Source organism: Candoia aspera, chromosome 1 (genome assembly GCF_035149785.1).
Source record: "Candoia aspera isolate rCanAsp1 chromosome 1, rCanAsp1.hap2, whole genome shotgun sequence".
Lineage (NCBI taxonomy): Eukaryota > Metazoa > Chordata > Lepidosauria > Squamata > Boidae > Candoia > Candoia aspera.
Window position 1 is genome coordinate 279,894,827 of NC_086153.1, and position 21,583 is coordinate 279,916,409.

A 21,583-nucleotide genomic window follows, 5' to 3' on the forward strand; every position below is an offset into this window, starting at 1 on the left:
TCGTAGAAGGCTGTTGGTTTGGCCACAGTGGGTCTATAGAGGAGGGAAGAACGGCAGTAACTTTTCTCATAGCTGGGCTACACCAGCCTTGAAAGCAGCTTTTGTCACTCTACAGATTGCTTAGATTCTGACAAACAAGAAGAGATGTTTTTCTTCAGAAAAGAGGCTGTGGAATCTGTGGGGTGCAGAAATTTTGTACAATAAATAAATCAATGAACCAGCAAATATGACATCATACAAATAAAGGGGGAGTAGAAATCTAAGAAGCAGGACAGGGGAAGAAGCAGAAGCCACTACCTGAGACACATTCCACATGATGGCATGGAAAAGGAGACAGTTACTGCCTGCAAACCCAACAGGGGCAAAGGAGATGCAGAGGAGAACAGGTTTATCCAGAAAGGAGCTCATTCAAGCCCAAAGAGAGAGGAAAGATACAGGACTACTAGAGTAGCTCTTCTGGGGACCACAGCCACCTGGTGGACACAAGGCCCTTTTATTTGGGGTGGGGGAACATGTGTGTGTATGTATGCTTGTGTGCATAATCTGTTCTTTCCACTTCGAAACTGCCTGATGGTTCTTCACAGAGCCTCAAAGGATCTTGTAAGATAAATCTGTGCAGGCCCTCCCATTCACAAAGGACCCTGCAAAATGTATGACATCAAGTTGGAAGAAATGCAGCTATTACAAAGAAAAATGAAGCTTTAAATCAGAATGGGAGGAAGATTTGGCTTTTGTGGTTTAAGGAGGCCAGTATCTTTAGGGTTGCTCATTTGCTACCGACCAAGAGCTGTTATGAAGCAAGACATAAAAAAAAGTTCATCTCATCTCGATAGCCTCTTGGATAAGAATGAACAGGGGGGAAAAACTGTTTTAAAACCAAGCAATTAGCAAACAACTTCAGCATTCAGTAGATAAGCTACTCTATTACCTTTATACTATTAATGCAAAATTACAATTGAATGGTATATGTCATGTGGTTCTTGGATATTGAAGCTTTGGTCTGTGGCTTTGCCACGGCTAGCGTAGACAGCTGAAACCCAAGATTGTGGGAGAGAATCATGTCCAGATCTAGGGTCCTATACTAAAACTGAAATACACAGATTATCCCTGGGTTATTTAACACATTCTGAATTCAGAAAAGACATCAGGATTTATAAGTAAAGTGAATATGAACATATGTTAAATTATTAAACTAGAATCTCATGAACACATTTCTTGTGAATCTTGAAGATTCACAGCAAGTGTTAAAGGTTTCTACTGTCATTAGTCCTTATTAGCATTTTCCAGATACAGGTAAGAAAAGGCAAGAAGGTGAGGTATCCACCTGGCAACCAAAGGAAAGGACAAGCACCATAACAATCAGAACAACCCAGATTCTAAGGGCAGTAGGGATTCTCATCTGTTCTGCCACTTTGTAAACCTCCTCCCCAAATGTTCATTTAAAACATTAATCTTTTTACTTGGCAGAGGAAGAGGTACACTATGAGCCGAATACAGCAGGCTAAAAATGCACTTAAATTACAGGTTCAATCTTGAGTCAAGTCTCACATTGGCTGTCCTGAGAGGAATGAACATGCCAAGCAAAGTGCCATTCCCCAAGGCAACATTACAGGGCCTGGAAACCCACCCTGGTGTTAGGCACTTTGCAATTTATCAATTCTGCAAGAGAAATCTAACTTGCAAAGTTAGATTTATTAGTATTTGGGGTTTCTGTTTTGGAACAAATCAATTCAGCAGATGCCAAATAGGATTTAACGCTAGCATTACTGTTCAGACAGATAAAGGGAAATGTAAAAAGACATTCAGAAGCAAATTACAAGATTTTGATATGATTCTCTTGTGAGATTCGAGCATTTAATTCTTGCCAGGATCCACTGATGTTAACAGCTAAATGAATGTGGGCTTCCCAACAATTCTACTATAAAAATAATGCTTCTTACAAAATTTGGCACTGAGCTGAAAAGTAAGAGAGATGAATCTCAGGCCTGCCTTGTATTGGCAGTTTCAAATAAAAGTTGAGTCAACTAACAGGATATCTGGCGTAGAACCAAGCAGAACTAAGACATATGTAAGAACTATAAGGAAGGCACCCATGCGGTGTCAAGCATACCGTGCATTGCTCCAGTCAGCAAAGGCATATCACTCCAAGGACAAGCCTCCAGCAAATTCTATTTCCCACTGCCAATTTTCTTTTTAAAGAGAGGCCACAGAAAGAAAACTCCATGGTTGGTGTAATAACAGTGCCAAGAGGATTTCTGCACCCTGCCAAGAAGGTATAAATCCCTTGAGAAAAAGAGAAAACAAACTGACCCTGCAACTTAATTAAGGTGGTAAATCGTTTCTCTTTTATGTCCTGACAGTGTGGCATATGCCCCCAGCATCACAAAGCAGCCCACCATAATGGGTAAGTAACTATTTAGCCAAATCACATCACAGAGTTTATGAACAGTGATCCCTTTATCCAAATTTAGAAAGTTGATTTATGTATTTGTTAGACTTCTCTCTGTTTCCTTATATATTTATACTTTGGCATTACCAGTTAGACAGATGTTGATATTATTGTAATGGGAGATCACTAAGAAACTAGTTTTGGTTCTGCCCTTTACTAGGACATGCAAGACCCTACTGAAAATGTAAGAGAAATTTTCTTTTTCTCAGCTCCCTATCTTCTTCTGAAAATTCTGAAGACTCCTAAAGACTACTGACGTTTCTCAGGCTTTATTAAAACGTCCTTAGCTTGGGAAGATACATCGGACCTATCACATTTTCCCAAACATTTCCTTATCAAGTGGAAATAGAAATGATTTCTGCTTTTGGAGACTGGGGGCACAACAAACAAGTTCATCTGGCAAGAGAAAAATGAAAACACCATTATTTCTTTAAAGCTGCAACCCTGAGGTCTAATCCTCCAAAACCCTGGGTGTCAGAGGCCCCCCAAAGGTTGCTACTGGATTTAAAACTTCCATTTGCCCAAAGTGGAGGCTTATTAAATACATGGGAGTAGTCCCATTAACAAGATTTCGTCCCTCCCAGTTAAAGTCAACTAATTCTAGTTTTTTCCTGTTCCCATGCCTGGCACACCTATCAAAGACCCATGGCCCTCACCCCAGAAAAAATAAATCCACATTCTGATTCAACCAGTGTTCTCCAACAGCTTACAAACTGAGTGAATGCATTACCCATTAAATGCACGGCTCTACATTTTCATCAACTTTCATTGACACTCTTTTAAAATCCATTCTAAGCTGTGCTCAGGTATTAAGTATGCACAGCCATAGTGGCATTTTTTTTAACAGAGAATGAAACCTTTAGTCTAAAAACCAACGTATGTATACTCAAGAACAGCCTTCCTGGCCCAGCTGATACTTTTAAGATATGGTTGCTGATGCTGCCTGAGGATAGTAGGAGTCATTGTAGCAATTCACAGGACAAACAGCAAAGAGCACTGTGTGATTGCCTATTGAAGGCAGAGAATGGTGCACCCTATTCTGCATGACACATAAAACCATCATTCAGCAGCAAAACCAAGATATCCCAGCCTCATTACCACACCAAAATCAACTGCAAGGGACATCACCCATCACTTCAAAGCAGTGCTTGGTTTCTTAACGTCTTATATTTGGAAGGGGGTGTCAGCCCTTCAAGTTGGTCCAGATCAGAAACAGACTCCACAAGATGACTAGAACTAAGCTTTACTGAGATAGGCTGTATTAACAGAATCTTGCAAGTTTTCTGGTATTCCCTCCACTCCCTCTTATACCCCACTGAGTCAGGGAGGTGCCACCCCAAGTCTCTTCCTAATACTATCTTCTTTCCAGGGCTCAAGGAATGCTTTTGCCCTTTTTATTTTCTGAATATTTCCCTCAAGGCCATCTCCATGGCTCTTTTTTGGGGTGGGGTGGCATGGGGGGAGATGGCTCCAGCTGGCAACTTCTATGATTCTGTCTTGAAACTTGACCCCTTCCTTGATTTGCTTTTGCTGCAGGATTCTGGCTCATTTCTTATGAGCCTCATCCAGTCATTTGTCTAGCAAATATCCATCTGTACCTAGCTAATTTTCATTTTTGCCAGCAAAGAAGTTTAAATATTCAACTTTGCCCCCAAATTCCAAAATTCAGTGCTTATGACCTAGCTTGAATTTTGATGAGGCACCCCAGACTTTAAAAAGTGACAGGTTAGCATAGCGGATAAAATGTTATCTTCAACCCACAGTAACCTGGGGTGAACAACCTTCCTCAACCCAGTACCTTCCAGGTAGCCTGGGTTAATACATCTCCCATCATCCCCAGCTACAATGGCTAATCCAGCACATAAAAGTATAGACAGATTTCACAATACAGGCCTCCCATCTGTAGCACCACCCCCTTTCTTATATGCACCCCAGACTCCACAGCCTCTTTTCTGAAGAAAAACATCTCTTCTTGTTTGTCAGAATCTAAGCAACCTGTAGAGTGACAAAAGCTGCTTTCAAGGCTGGTGTAGCCCAGCTATGAGAAAAGTTACTGCCATTCTTCCCTCCTCTATAGACCCACTGTGGTCAAACCAACAGCCTTCTATGACTGGCTTCAATTTCTTTTCTTGTTTGAAATTAATTAGAACCACCCACTGACATTAGCAAAACTAAACGTTAAAACAAGCTAAATATTCATTGCACTCCAGAATCATTGCAGTTTGAAACTGCAGGCATGCCTGGCCCATGTCAGCTTTTCCAAGATGCTTGCTTACAGTTCCTAACTTGGATGTCTGCCCTTCGCTCTTCTTAGCCACTTTGCTTTGTTTGCAAGGAGAGACAGAGTATGCTAGACCCACACAAGGAGAGTTTTGGCTCCAGGAAAAGACTACCAGCCCCTTCTCAATGCCTGTCTTTCCAAAACAGCATTCAGCCATCCTCTGCTGAGGGGAAGAGTAGAAATTTTTATTTATTTATTTTGCAGTGGGACTACACTACCAGTATTATTAACAAAATCAGTGCAATTGCTACTGAGATTGGGCTAGAAAGCAGTAGGGAACAGAGCAGCAACATCACCAAAGGCACTGAAGCCAAAATATGAAGCCTTTTTGTCGCTTTTCTGAGACTTCTTTTTAAAAGGAAAAGAGGTATATTAAACCTGAAGGTTTACTGTGCTGATTTTCTTTCTTTGAGGGAAAAGTGGATTAAACATGGCGCTGCTGAATTTCCATTTTTTGGATCAGGGGAATCTTCTGGCACTACAAAGAGAGAATGGGGCCGTGGGCAAACATGATGGGGTCCAAGAGCATTGAGCCAATAATTTGAATCCACTGTTTCAAACTATTGTTTTGATCTCTGTGAATACATGTAAAGCCTAATTGAAAATTATGTCAAATCCAGTGGTGTATGGTCACCATCTGAAGCATTTTCACTGGCTTCCAAGAAAGCCCAAAGCACACTGCCTATTAATACCTGCTTCCAAAATATGATGGATGGGCTCCACTTACTGAATTTATCCACTGATTAGGTAATTATTTTGGCCCATTTAAGAAAGAACAATCTAACCCCAGAACCAGAATTACAACACAGAACAACTATGCATGCAAGAGGAACTCTGGCTCATAAATCTTCACATCATGCAGCTATTTCCCATTGAACAGGGGCAACTCCAACTTCATGAGGAATTCCGATTCTCAATTTTTCTGACTTCTGTTCAATGTTCAAGTTACAAAAAAAAAAACGTAGTGGAAAACAAGAAGAGGAACCACAAAAAAAAAAAAGAATTTCATTAGTGATGACAGGTGAAGAGTATTATTCCCTCTAGCAACAATTCAAGTTGACACTGCTTATGCATCATAATTGGAATGAATTTAGGAGAACATTTCCAAAAGCCTCACTCTACTACATGACATGTTTGGCAGACTATATCTTTAGGCAGACTTGCAGTCATCTGAAGAGTGTGTTCAGCAACTTACCCAGCTGGATAAGCAATGAGACCATTCTTAGGATCACAGGCCAATCCTCTGCCTCCAGAGACAGTGATTCCCAGCACTTTTTCTAAAGTCACCTAGTTAAAAAAAAGAGAGAAGAAAATGAGACATATGGGTCGGACATACAGCTGGGGTGTCATTGCCATGTGCTATACTGTCCTCATTTGATGCATTAGTTTACACAGTTATTATTTCTCTCAGATGACATTCAAAAATCTGTTTTAAAAAGCTATCCAATATTGAAAGTTGAGGTTAAAAAAAATGTAACCGGTCTCCATAGCAACTGACAAGAAGCTATTCAAAAAATTGCTACCAAAAGTGAAACCAACAAGGAAGCAACCAGCTGACACCTGAGCAGGAGCACAGGCCACCCTTGTCCCTGCCAAGATCTTTTCAAGCCTCTGGGACCATTTTCCATGGACATCTATAAAACTTTTTCAGCAACACTGGGTATGATTCTTAGAGAAAACGCCTCTCCAGAGCTTTCCAGAGAACAAGGACAGGTTTCAGATCATTTAAAGAGGCAAATGTGCTCTGATCTTTTAAGGCATTAGGGGTTGGACAATCCCTCAATTAAATCCATTTAACCAGAAGCCAAGTATGATTTTTCTTTATAGATATACTGTGAACATATTACCAATTTAAGTCATTTCATGGAAATTCCATGGAGTCAGGAGACAATGGTTAAGCCAATTAACATCACAGATATTAAGCAAAGATTTGAACTTGAATGGATGAGCCAATTTATCTGCCTGTTGTCCCCTGCAATCCTGAACAAGCCATTCTGCTTTCTGAGTTCTACCTGTTAAAAATTAGCAATGTAGCTGAATAATAGGTACCATTTAATAAAGAATCCAAAGAACCACACACAAAAAGAACATACTGATGATTACACTTGAAAGAGTGTTTTGCAAAGTGTTTTCATGTGACTGAAACAGTCTTCAAAGCATTAAAGCAGCTACATCTTCATCTGATGGCTCTAAAAGCCATCCTTAGCTGTTTGCACAGGGGTATGCATGCAGAAACACTTTGTTTAATTGGTGGTCCCAGCTAAAGTGCTACCTGGGTTTACACACGCATGGCAAACAACCAGGGAAAGCATTGAAAGCAATCATGTCACTGTCACAAAAGGTGCAGCTGCTTTAAAGCTTTGTTTATCCCAATGCACAGTTTCTTTCAAATGCTTTGCAAGCCCTTTTATTGCTTTCTCTTAACTCATGTGGATTTGCAAGTGGAAGTCTTCCCCCAGAGTAGCACCACAACATTGATGCCAATGCTCTGTCTACAGATCAACTGAGGTTTTTTATTTATTGTACACATATATTGTTTGTGTAATCCATGACTTGACTCGGCTGAATGTCAACTCTTCTGTTTAGAATTAGAGTCACTGATGGTATCTTTTGTCCCAGCTCCAAAAAGTCTATAGAAATCTCTATTAGCCGTCCTCCAGAGACTCCAGACTTCTCAGAAAGAAAAAAGCTCCCACAAGAACTCTGGTAAGCAGCTTTGGGCACACCTAAATAATCCTGTGGGAGCAGATCACCCATATTTAGTCACAAAGATGCTTTGTCACAACAGGCTTTCTCATTTGTAAGGTAATTGTTCCTCCCAGTGGTATTTCTTAAGTCCTTCTTTCATGTATTAATAGTTCTGCTAGCCTGCTCTAGAACCAAACTAGAGGTCTGAGGGTTAAAAAAAACGTATTACTAACCTTCCCACCATCACCCCTACCCCCGGCCTACCCCCAGCCTTCAAGGCATTTGGTTCAGATTCTTTTGTACCTGATACCTTAAAATGAGAACGAAGAAGCCATTAAAAATCCTTTCCTGGTTCAAAATAAAACATCGTCTTTTCAGAAATGTGGTTTTCAGAAACAAAAACACAAGCCTTTTTCCTTACTGTTTAGTGCATGGTATCTTCCTGGAGAATGCATTAATATCTATTAAGTAACTAAACCCAAGAGAATTCAACTGAACATTGCTGTTCAAAAACTTTCTCTCTGCTGCTCAGAAAAGCAGTACATCATCCACTACTTTTAGCCAAGAAAACATAATGGGAGGGAGCTAAAATGTGCACAGCATTTTGTTTGACCCAGTTGAAATTGTTACTAAGGTTGCATGAGTTGGGTTGTTGTAAATAAGTTGGGTTGCCATCTCTGAATGGGGTAGCTCTCCCCAAAACTGACACACAATTGGGAGGTCCTCTTGGACTCACAGCTTCTGTTCATGTTAGGTGAGTCCCACTGTATGGTTGTATGATATAAGCATGTCTGATGATTTCAGCTGTATTATTATTATTATTATTATTATTATTGCTTTTATTTGGATGGGGGGTGTTGTTAGCCACCCAGAGTCATAGAAGTGTGATAGGCAGCTACAAAAAATGTTTACATAAATAACAATAATATTGGTTGGCAAAGATCTGATATGATGAAGCCCCAGAATATACCTTATATGCTTGCAATGTCAGCATTGGACTGGCTTGCAATTTCAACTACAACCTGCTAAAAATGAGTGGGAAGGAAAGAAGAACATCCTTGCTCGTGCTTCTTCCATAGCAACTGAAAATGGTAAAACTTCTGGATCAAGTCACAATATAGATAACAGCACAGGGAGCAATTCATTGTGAGAATGTACATCTTGAGGTTGCTTTACAACAATAAAAAAGCTCAATCTATTACACCTAGCTCTGCTGGGCTTCATTTGACACATTCAGTACAGATCGCTGATTACAGTGTGCTGCTCTACCTAGAAAGCCTTTGAACATTTCCACCACACAAGTTTCACTTTAAGATTTTATAATGCACTTCAGTTATATTCCATTTTAGCTTAAGCTAGATGCTGGAACAGCTGGCTTTTAGCCAGGTTTTTCATCTCTATTATATTTTTATGGAATGTGAACACAAAAATCCAAAAAGGAAGTTAAAAGCTAAGAGCTTTATGAGTTTATAGAATAAACAATATACAGCTTCCCCTTATGCTGATCTTCCACATGTTTTCAAATTTAACTCCCAACAATATCAGCTAGCATGATAGAAGAAAGGAGCTGCAAATTACAGCAAAAACACATCTGCCCCCTTTTCATTCTTTCTCTCTCCATTCTTCCTTCTCTTTAGTATTCAACTCAGAACAGCTCCATTTTGCAGCATCTTGAACACATTCATTATTCCAAAATGGATTGTTGGATTTTTTTTTATTGGGGGGGGGGGTTACTTCATCTAAAGCCTTCATGGTTCTTAGTTTTATGACAGCAGTTTTAAAACCGGAACACACTATAAATTAAGCAGGAACAAAATAGGCATACCAGGGTTGGAGACAGGCAATTGTTTAAATGATCTAAAAATAGTATCAGAAGTACGTTAACAACATAAAGAAAAGGTATGTCTATCTTGGGTTAGCATCTCTGATCAAATAGTTTTGAAGCAAGTACTTAATACAGTATATGTGTGAAGATGGCATCAATTAGCTGCTTAGGAAATTGTTGTAGACCAGATCACAGTATTTGTTTAGTTTACCTAGTCCAGATTTTTTAGAGGTCAGCCTGTTCTGTTGGTCTCAAGGGAAGAAGTGTTGTATCATTTGTTCCCAGAAATCCTTTAGATGGCAGATCCTAGGAGATGAATTAAACAACTCCCTTCTCCAAGTGAAAATACGTACCACGCTTCTATCCCAAACTCTTTAACTGCTTTTAAATCAAAGCAGGCTGAGTCAAAACTGCTGTACCTTTGTGGTTGTGACTGGCAAACAAGGAGATCGGTTCCTATCATAGGAAAATGATTCTGGACCCATGGAAAAGGTCAGCCTTAAGCCAGCTTCTTAGGAAGAAGCTTCATGAACTATTGACCTTCCACATTTCTCATGTGGTCAAAAAGAAAAGAAATGTTAATAGCTGGATGGTTTATAAATACTTCCTAATTTTGTGGTTTATAGTTTTGGCCAAATGAGTGAAAAGTATCAGGATGAATCTATAACCAATTCCCTAAGTATAAAGCATTCAAAATGCTCATAATTAATTAGCTTAAGTATTGGCACTTCAACTGCTCTGAACCTAAGGAACTGGTTGTGCCACAGTTCTGCTGTTCTTATAACCTGCAAAGTAGCAATGTGGGTTATTTTCCTTACTTTGCTTGTGACAGACACATAAGAACTCCTAAAACTCTTTTCATCTGCAGGTGTAACTCCATCTATGACTCTGTGACCACCTACCTTGAAAAGCACCGCAAGAAAATATGCTGTGAACTTGCTGGAAAACGTAAATCACTATGAAGCATAAAGCCACATTCCATTATAAAACTTCATAAACTTTCATGTGCAAATATTGGAGGGGGGTCATTTCTAATGGAACCCCCCTGAATGTGCTGAGGGTGCCCCTGGCACAAATGACCAGGTTCAAATTATCCTACTTTGGACACATTATGTGAAGATCTAGCTCTCTGGAGAAGGCTCTAATACTTGGAAAGGTGGAAGGAAAGAGAAGAAGTGGATGACCAGCAGCAAGGTGGATGGACTCAGTTACAGTGGCTATGAGGGTACCGTTGGAAGAGCTGAAGGACCAGGTTAGGGACTGATCATCATGGAGAAAATCTATCTATATGGTTGCTAAGAGTCAACAACAACTTGATGGCATGTAATCATCGTTACTATCAATCAACATAATACATATGTTGACCTGAAGAGAACAGAGCAATGACCAAAAGTGAGGAAGGATTTAAGAAAGAGTGCGCTCAACTATCTTCTCACATTTCTTCCCAACATTCATCCGTGATAGACCTCACCACTCCTGGTTCGCAGGACACAGCTCTTCCCGGTCTCATCCCAGCTATTAGGAGGCACATTTCTGATCCAATAGCACAAGATGGGCAGCCTTTTCTACTGGAAGCACTTCTGAGAAAGGCAAGGCTCACATTGGGAAGGGTAATGATACAAGTACATGAGGATATAATTTTTTTTTAAAGAAGTATTACTGCCAGTTCTACTTTCATTTTTCCTTGACAATTTCTTTCTATCTTTCCCTTATGCATACATCCACATACTCCATAGCAACTAGCCTTCCAGGGAAAATAACTTCTTCAGAGAAGGAGTAATTTTAAAATAAAAATGCAGAGAGGTATGCTTCAGTTGTGTTATTTCATACGTTGCCTTTGGTTTGTTCTTGAGAACAGGACAAAGGAAACGAGAGAGCAAGGCTTGCTGAACCTGTTAGATTCATGGTTTGTTGGACATCAACTCTCATTATCTCCAGCCAAAGAGCACATGGATACGGCAGTTGGTTTAATACAGTTGGAGGAAACTGATCCAGATACTCAGCTAGCAAAACAGTCTGGCTATTTAGCCGATTGGAAATGATTAATGGAAAGACTATCTCCAGTTAAGAAATCACAAACCAAAGCTTTGGATTCAATTCAAGGAGGAAAAAAGGAAGCATCTGGAGGAGTTAAAAGAAGGCCTAAAGGACAATTCCTCTGAGTAATGTTCACTCATTTGAAAATAAAAATTGGAATCCTTTTTTCAAGGGTAATAAAGAGGTTGGGATTTATTACTGTTAGTCACTCTTTAATTATGAAAGCACTTTTTCCCTCTGCTGCTATCTCTCCAGAATAGTAGTGCTTATAAACTACACAAGTATTAAGTTTTACATATTAAAATAATACCTGTAATACTTACCTTCTATTGAAAGGTTTAGAAATGGCTCACATTACATACAAATACAAATATTATCAGATACAAATATAAACAATAGGGAAATCTATAGTGTATTAGGTTATGATTCTACGTCCCATTTCTCTGAGAAGGTCTTTTTACTAATTGTCTGCAGTCTAGAGAACGAGTTCTGTTCAGGAAGGTACCTCCACAACAGCAGCAAGTCTTTTATATGTGCAAAGATGAAAAGATATACAAATTCCCACAGTGGAAGAATGGATGGTGAAATTATTGGAATTGGAGGAGGTGGCAAAACTGACAGCACTGATTCCACTGTGACTGGATTTGTTTCTATGTGGAAACCGCTTTTGGACTATTTGCTTGTATCTGAAAAAAATGAAGTTTTTATTTTGGGTTTTGATGATTAAACTGCTATTGTTTATAGAAATAATGTTTATTAAGCTTTAGAGTAAAAGATTAAGGCGTTATATGTTTGTATTCATATCTATTTTGAAGAAGGTCAGAAGTCACTTTCTTTGCACTTCTTTCTAAGTATTTCTGCACCTTTTTTAGTTTGTCTTATTTCTTTTAGTTCTTTCTTCAAGCTTTTCTATACTCTGTATTTTATCTGTATTTTGAAACTCTAATAAAGTCTTTAAAAAAAAAGGAAGGTGCTCCCATATTTTCATGATTTTGGGTGTGCAATAAACACACTTGAAAGCCAATGTGTGTGTTTAAGAGCAGACAAATACTGCACAGTATTAAAAAATGGCCAGAAAACCCTACTGGATTTCAGCCAGCGTTTTAAACATATGCCAGTAAGACATCACACCACCACAGTGGGCAGTCTCTCCACATGTTAGAGTGAAAGAAAAAAAAAAGCTGGCTCGGAAGTGCTGTGGATATTGTGCAAAGCTCCAAGCCACATCAAATTTGTTCCCTAGTGAATATATGATTGAGGAACAATTTCTAAACAGCTTGAAGTGATTTCTAAGAGCAAACAGACTGGTTTTTAAGTTGAATGTGTAGATCCCCCTTCCTCAGTATGTGTCTCCACCCCATTTTTCAGGTTTGCCAATTTGGAGATTTCCTCAGATAGTTCATCTAAGGTGTTTTGTACTACTAACTTCAACAGTTTTTCTTCACAACTGCCAAAGTATAGTTTTCAAATCACAGGAAATAATAGTTCCACTCCATTCCGCCTCAGCAAATCCCATTTTAAGTATGGTGTCCAGTCCCAGGTATCACAATTAAGGAAGATTCAGTCAAACTGGAATGGGTTCAGTGAAAAGTTATCTCTATTTTTACTTAGACTCAAACCTCTATTTTTATTGTATTTGTATTTGTGTTTAATTCTATTTAACTGTTTTAACGGTTTTAACCGGTTGTTTATTGTATGCCACCCAGAGTCACATTTGTGAGATGGGCAGCTATATAAATCTGATAAAATAAACAAACTGAAAAAACAGAGGTGGGTGGGGTGTTAATAATCAGTATCAATATCCCCAGAACATATCATGCAGAAAAAAGCTATGGCCTGTTCTCCATCATCCCAGAAAGCAGCATACAGAATGATCTTAAAGTAAACTACAGGAAAACAGATTCCAGGTTTTCCTAACAGGAACAGCAGTTTGACAGTGAAATCAATCATTTGAGGTGATGGTCTCCACACCACTGGATGTATCCATACAAGCAAGGAGTGGACGGTCCCTTCCCGTAGATGCTTTGTTCTAGATTCCCTCACTGAACAGGTAATTTGACTCTGGCTCTTTCCAACTCAATAAATCCTAATGGAAGCCCAAGGAACAAGCCTCTTATTTGCATTCTAAGAGAAATCTTTAGTTGCTTTCTGCCCAGTCAAATTACAATTCCTAGAATGACCAAATTCATTTTACCAAAGCCTTTCCCACCCTTTTTATTGTTGTCACTTCCAACCCTTTGTGACCCAGTGAAAAACAGTTCACCAGGATTGTCTGCTAGTGCTGATCTGAATTCTTGTAAGCTCATGCTTATTATATCAAGGATAGTATCTAGTTTTTTCTTTTGCCAGCCCCTTTTTCCACTGCCTGCCATTTTTTCTAAGCATCAGGAAAAGATGCTTCCAAAGATGATAATTTCTGCATTATGTTTTCAAAATATTTACTGTAAGCTTTGGGCCCTCATTAGTGTTTCCAACGAGCTGTCTGGTTTTACTCTGCATCTAGTATTGAATGAATTGTTCTTCTTGCTGTCCAAGGTACTCTCAACAAATTTCTGCAGCACCGCAGTCCAAAGGCATCGTTTTTTCTTCATTTAGCTTTTCTGATGGCACAGCTTTCAGAGCCAGACTTTATGACTGGGAAGATCAAGTCAATAGGATGTCTCTACTCTACAATATTTTGTTTATATTTACCCTTCCAGGAAGCAGGCAATGCTTTATTTCAGGGTTACAGTCACCATGCCTGTAGATTTTTGAGCCCAGGAAGGCAAAATCTATACTGGCTTCTCCATTCTACTGCTCTCCAATTTTGGGTGAGGATTTAGGGAAATTAAACCCAACATCAGGAAGGCAGCTGGACAGGGAATGCTGATCACATTTAAGCTGTCTATAATACTCTGAGGGTTTTTTTAAATTCTCCATTTACTTTATATACTGTAAGTTTCTGGCTAAATGGGGCAAGATCTAAGGTCAAGCTACACTGATATTTTTTCTTGGTACTGATACATCTAAATCACTTATGCACCACACAACAGATTATCCACCTTCAATTCTTTATGCTTATTCATTAGTTTCATCTGCATGCCAATTTAACAAATCAGAACTGGTAATTGGTGGGAGTATCTTCAAAGCTCTAGAACTAGTTCTGCAATGACTTCCCCACCTTATCTTTACCTGGGGCAATGACAAGTCATTTGTTAGTAGAAAATGTGGGGTTGTCTTCCATTCCGCACTCCTGAGTCAACCATTATTTATTTATTTTATCCCTACTATCCCGTGTACTTGCAGAACTGCGTAATTTGAATTAAGCTGTTTATTGGGTATAGGGTGACCTAAGAATGTCCCCAGATAGACAAATAAACACACACAATTTATACTTTAAAATCCAATCCTGTACGTTTCTACTTTTGCTCTTCAAATGAAACAGGATTTCTCCAGCAATTGTACCATTTTATTTGTGGTGTGGGCTTCGGCTAGAAACGTGAACTAGATCCTATAATACAATCCATGAGTGTGTGTTGTAGATGCAGTAGATACTCTCCTGTACTGATCTATGTGACTACCGAACAATTGTCTGTGGAGTGGAGGGTAAAGGAATGAACAACTCTTCCAGCACCACCTCCCAAATGTTCCAGATAGGAGTGACTTGGCAATACATCCTTAATCCCAAGCCTTTGTTTTGTTTCAAATCTTGGCCACGTGGAATGCTCAGATAACATAAAGGAAAAGACTAAACTGTTCAATGAGGCCTCCTAGCATCACTCAGACAATAAACATTAATTACATGTTGTTCATATTGTTTCTCCAGTGTTTTGCTTTGCTGTACACCAGCCAGTCTTAGTGTTTAGATGTGGTTTACATAATCTGCAAATAAATATACAGATAACATGTTTCTGCTTAACTGCCCCCCCCACACACACACACACAAATGGGATTCTCTGATTCTGATTTGGATACTGAAGAGACAGACCTGGAAAGCTGGCAGGTTTCAACTGAAACCTGAAACAACTGAAGCTGCTCCCAGAGACAATGAAATACAGCAGATGGGGGTTGTCTCAGATAATGAGGGACCAGACAATACCAAACCCAAGAACAGTGTTTCTCAACCCCAGCACCTATAAAACGTGTGGACTTCAACTCCCAGAATTCCCCAGCCAGTATGCTGTGCTCCCACAGTATTTTGTTCTAAGTCCCTTTTGTTCCTTGCCCTGCTTTTGGACACACAATTTAACTCATCTCCCATTGGGGGAGATGGGCGGTGTCATGTTCATCGTTCCAATGTTCCTGGTACATCGTAATGTTTCGCATGTCATTTACCTGATACGTGTTTGATCTGGGAAGGGAGGAGGATTCCATCTCGGGGAGTTGTTATCGGTTGGCTGCTGGGTTGGAATGTGTTTGGGTTATCTCATGTGTTCAAGGTTACTTTCCCAGGATCAGTAGAAAACGGTTACCAGCACCTGGGGGGGGGGGTTTGCTACGGTCGGGCGAGGGGAGGGATTACGTTTTGAGCCAAGGGTTTTTAGTTTGTATTTGGCGCGCTTTTATTCATTCTCAGCTTTCTCTGTATTTGCATACTATTCTCACAATAAATCAGATATCATTAAGTACCTGCTTGTGAGTCTGACTCTGTTAGGATAGGCAATCATTACATAAAGCTGAGAAACTAAAAAAATTTTCTGTTAGCCCCTTTCCAGATTTATTTGTGAGGGGACGTGCTAGCAATGAGCAAACCAAATCCACAAGCCATGGAAAGCGAGGAGTCAAGCGAGGGGGAACCCGATTCTACGGTGGTAAGAACGGAAAAAGTTCCCCCCAGAGAGACTTCAGAAGTTTGGGAGGGGTCGAGCTTCAGCATCGGGGATGAGGAGGTTGGAGGCAAGAGAGCCCCTGAACCAACCGGCGAGTTGCCAGGCGAGTTAATCACCTGGGATGAGACACAGGGAGCCCTACCCGGGACGTCAAGAACATTTTGGAAGCAGCAGTACCCGTTGTCCCCAACTGTGGTGAGGCAAGAGAAAAAGGAGGGATCCCAAACCCCTGAACGTATAAAACTGCTGGAGGCTAAATTGGAGTCCTTAGAATTTATGTTCCGAAAAATGTCCATGGACTGGGGTCCCGGAGAGAGGAGGAGAGAGGAGTCCAGCCATAGGTACTCGACTCCTTCCTCGCCCCCACCTTCCCCAGAGGAAAGGAGTAGGACCCGGCACCGAGAGGAAGTGAGAGCGCCGAGGGTGAGAATTTCAAGGTCCCCTCCTCGAGAGCGGAGATCTTTGGGGGCTCCGAGGAAGGCCGATCGTCCAGCTGTGTCGAAGGGACCACCCGGAGTGGGGGTAAAGGACTTTACTGTTAAATTCGATGGAGATCCAACCAAGCTGTCATTTTTCCTTACCAATGCAAGAAGTTATATGGACGAATGGGAACAGTGCTTCCATTCAGAAAGGGCTAAGATTAATTCCATTGCCACTAAGCTCAAGGGGTGGCCGGCCGATTGGTACGTGCAGTTGTGTCAATCGGAGGCCCCTGAGTTTGAGGAGTTGGAGGAATTCCTGTGGGCGTTAAAATTACACTTTGAAGACCCGTTAGCTAAAGAAAGAGCAAAATGGGCATTGAAGGAGCTGTGCCAAGGGCCACGATCGGTGGCAGACTACGCTCTGGAATTTAAGGCTTTGGCTGGGAAAGTTGAGGATTGGTCCCAATCAACCTTAATAGAACTTTTTAAGGACGGTCTAAATACGGAAGTCCTAAGGTGGTCACTGGGGCGAGATGACCCGGACTCCTTGTATGAGTGGATACAGCTGGCAGGGAAGGCTGAGCATGCCCAAGAAACTTTTGCCCACCAAAGGGTGATGAAATATGCTAAGCTCAGCAAGGGTTCCTGCACCGCTGCACCCACTGGGAAGCCTGGGCAACGTGCGTGGGAAGAGGAGAGAGAGCACCGCTACGCGAAGGGACAATGCCTCCGATGTGGGAAGGAAGGTCACCGAGCGGCGGCGTGCCCGAGAGGAAAGACCGAGGAACGTCCGGGAAGGTCGTCAGGGAAGTCACCCTCTTTACCCAGGAAGATGAAGGCGGCTTTGGCTGAGACCGAGGCTTCGCATGGAAGCAGAACCGCCTCTATGTCCCTGACAGTTTGCGAAGAGAGATTTTGAGTAGATCTCATGATGATAAGGTGGCTGGTCATTTTGGCTTTGTGAAAACCTTACACCTGGTGCGCCGGCAATTCTGGTGGCCTACATTAAGACGTGATGTCAAAGACTATGTTGCTTCTTGTCCTGTCTGTGCCATGTCAAAACGGAAGGGGGGCAAACCGCAAGGCTTGCTACAGCCGGTGGCCAGTCCCTCCCGCCCTTGGGAGGAGATCTCCATGGACTTTATTGTCGATTTGCCTCCTAGTCAGAGAAAAACCGTGATTCGGGTGGTGAAAGACTACTTCTCAAAACAAGCCCATTTCATTTCATGTGCCTCCATTCCGTCTGCTCAACAATTAGCCCCCCTCTTCCTAATCCACATCTATAGGATCCACAAGAGCCCCTCCCGCTTGGTCACAGATCGCGGGACAGAGTTTACTTCCCAGTTTTGGCGAGCATTTTTAAAGCTGGTGGGCACTAAACAGGCGTTGTCCACTGCGTCGCATCCTGAGACTGACGGATCTACAGAGGCTCTTAATTCGACCCTTGAGCAATGTCTGCGCGCATTTGTTAACTATCAGCAGGACAATTGGGTTGATCTCCTGCCTTTTGCTGAAGTGGCTTACAACAACGCTGTCCATCAGAGCACAGGGCACACCCCTTTCCGTGCTGTTTTTGGCCAAGATTCTGTGCCCATTCCTGATCTGCCTCAGCCCACTACTCCACCTTGTTCTGCTTTGGACTGGGCTGCACACCTGGCCGATTCCTGGCTGGTAATTCAACAAGCGCTGGCTGATGCCCAATCCGCCTATAAACTGCATGCTGATAAGAGACGAGCACTTCAACCTGCCTTTAAAGTTGGAGATAAGGTCTACCTTTCCACCAAGTTCATTAAGTCTCCTCAACCCTCGAAGAAATTAGCTCCTAAATTTGTTGGTCCTTTTCCCATTGTGGGAGTTGTGAACCCTGTCACGTTTAAATTGGATTTGCCTCACAATCTTAGATGTTTACATCCTGTTTTGCATTGCAGCTTGCTCAAGCCTGTCACCCACTCCGATCGCTGGCATCTCCAACCTTCACCTCCTGCGCCAATCATGATTGACGGGCAACAACATTTTGAGGTGAAGGTGGTCCTGGATTCTCGCCGGCTTCGTGGCACTCTGCAGTACCTAATCCGATGGAAGCATTTCCCCCACCCTGAGTGGGTGGCTGCCCGCGATGTTCACTCTCCTGTTTTAGTTAGACGCTTCCACATTGCTTATCCTATGAAACCTGCTCCTTAGTATTTTTGGGGGGGTGGTATGTCATGTTCACCGTTCCAATGTTCCTGGTACATCGTAACGTTTCGCATGTCATTTACCTGATACGTGTTTGATCTGGGAAGGGAGGAGGATTCCATCTCGGGGAGTTGTTATCTGTTGGCTGCTGGGTTGGAATGTGTTTGGGTTATCTCATGTGTTCAAGGTTACTTTCCCAGGATCAGTAGAAAACGGTTACCAGCACCTGGGGGGGGGGGAGTTTGCTACGGCCGGGCGAGGGGAGGGATTACGTTTTGAGCCGAGGGTTTTTAGTTTGTATTTGGCGCACTTTTATTCATTCTCAGCTTTCTCTGTATTTGCATACTATTCTCACAATAAATCAGATATCATTAAGTACCTGCTTGTGAGTCTGACTCTGTTAGGATAGGCAATCATTACAGGCGGTGATATAAATTTAATAAATAAATAAATAAAAATAAACAAACTCTTGGACTGGTGATTTATTCTGTTTCAGCTTATCATATGTGACCTCAGCCATGCTGGCTTATTCAGTAAACCATGAATAAAACCATATCTTAATGTTACGCAGCTAGATTCATGCAATGCTAAGCCACATTTTTAAAAATCATCATATGTTGACCAAACCATATTGGCCCAATTCAGATATACTGCTGAACCATAATGGGGGAATTAATATGTTAAATTCAGCCCCAACAAACCACATTAAGGCTTAGAATTACGTGTGAACCAAGCCAATGAGAGCTGTTAAATGAACAATAATTTTCCATTTCATCCAAGCTAGGCAAGTATAGTTGTCAGCTTTGAGACAAATCAGGTTAGTAAAGCAACTTCAAACCTTAGTTTATTCTAGTTGTCAGAGTTTCCAGTTTCACCCAAACCAAAACACTGGGCTTAATTCGATTTTTTTCTGATTCATTTCCAGTTTACATGGAAGGACGATGCACTGGACAAAATATCTCATCAATTTACTAGCTTATTAAGCATTGAAAGAACCATGTGAACTTAGCCACAATGTTGGGTTCTTTTAAATTTTCCACATCTGATTGAATTCCACACCAAAAGAGGCTTCTGTGGCAATGATCAAATATGTTGAAAGCAATTAAGAATACAGCAGTAGCAGCACTTGGAAAGATTTACAGTCTTTCATCAAGAGATCTCTCATCAAGGGAAATAACATACCAGCAGATAATGTTTCACCACTTTGTTTCATGAGTTGGTTTAAGGGTTTTGTTTTGTTTTGCTTTACTACATTCTCCCAGTCACATGAGAGCTATTAACTAATGCACAGCTCTCAGGCAATTATGAGAACATTATAGATGCAGTAGAGAAACTGTGAGGCTCCTTCAGAGTCTCTCCCCTTATACAAAATCTGGGAATTCTGGAAGATGTATTCCTGTCACATGTAGAGAGCCTCAGGCTGTTATCTGTTTGATCATCATCATCACACAGTTTGCTCTGTGGCAAGTTCATGACTCACAAACACATTGTTACAGAACAGCAGAAAATATCTGTGTGGTCTGTCTTCCAGCATGTAAATATTATCCACACAGAAAATTCATTTTCTTTGAAGTGGCCTCTAAAGAAAACAATTGACAGTACCAAGGGGCAGGTCACTTAAAAATGCAGTGGTTTCTAATGTTATTTTACTGAAACAAAAAGGATGGATGGGTAGGTAGCAAATCTCAAAATATTGCAAATCACCCTGTTACCCTTACCAATATGTACAGTCTGTGTATTTTAATTCTGTTCTTTGCCCCCCACCCAACATCTCCTTTGCATCTCCAATTACTGTCTTATTTGCAGCCATTTCTTTCCTGTTTTCCTCCCTACCCAGTAAGCAGGGTGAGGGTTTTGTCATTCTTCCATAAGGCCTTCCTCACCTCTCTTCTTAAACGCAAAGACTGACTATGCTCCCAGGGTGGAGAAACAGAAAAGGATGTAATCCAACACTGATAACCTTTTATAACAAAGAAAAGGATATCCAGCTCTTGGGGCCCTGTACCACCTGCCTCATAGCTCTTGCCCATGCAGTCTGGGGTACAGTTGTTATGCCACGAACCACAGTTATCAGGAACATGTTTCTGGGAGCATTTACATTTAAACCCCTTGATGGCAACTAACAACAACAACAACAGTTCAAAGTAGCAATGTGGAAAAGACCATTCCACAGCAGGAGAGCATACACTTTGTTTAAATTTATATGGCCACCCACTCAACACATGACTCTTGGTGAAGATTCTTGGCATTAAAGCACTATTTTGCACTTTGCCAACATTAGTAATGTGACATAGACATATCTCTGCCATTTCCCCTTAACCTGCAAGCTCTCCAGGTGCGAATTTAGTGAAGTCCTGCTAGTGATTTGGTCCCAAGTCTAGATTTAATGATTTGAAGTCCAGAGGCCATCAACTCTCCAGTTTTTACTTCTCTCTCAGAACATCTATTTTCTGAAACTAAACAAATCTTACAAAATATGCTCTGATAGATAACCCTGTCCTTGAAGTTTGGAGCAATTCCTCAGAATGCCTAAATCTCAAGGCTGGTTTAGTAAAGAATTGAGCCTTAATAGATTATTTTTCCTTGATCATTGAATGCTGCCAGAGGACACACCAGCAAGCAGAACAAAGTCCAGTGACGGAATAGGGATGTTTTGTCTGCCAAACAAAATACAACTATTTGCTAGACAAATGCCCCAGCATGTTAGCATCTGTCTCTTTGCTGTGCAGATAATCCCCTTGTTAATACTGTACATGCCTACTTTCCATGCCACTGCTAAACAGAAGACTTCAAGGGTTAGGTTTTAACAGCAGAGAGATTATTGCAGTTACCCTGTTACCCCAACCCATCCCACCCCATTCCCATAATTAGCCTTCTTGTCAGTATTCCAGGAATGTT

General features: G+C 41.1%; 1 protein-coding gene across 1 annotated transcript in view; it reads right to left on the bottom strand.

The window, feature by feature from the left end:
* Nucleotides 1-21,583, bottom strand: part of MAPKBP1 (mitogen-activated protein kinase binding protein 1) — a 137,089-nt gene that overhangs the window by 90,606 nt on the left and 24,900 nt on the right. The window contains exon 3 of the mRNA XM_063289913.1: nt 5,926-6,017. Within this exon, the coding sequence (XP_063145983.1) occupies nt 5,926-6,017 (92 nt within the window). The remainder of the gene's footprint in view (nt 1-5,925; nt 6,018-21,583) is intronic.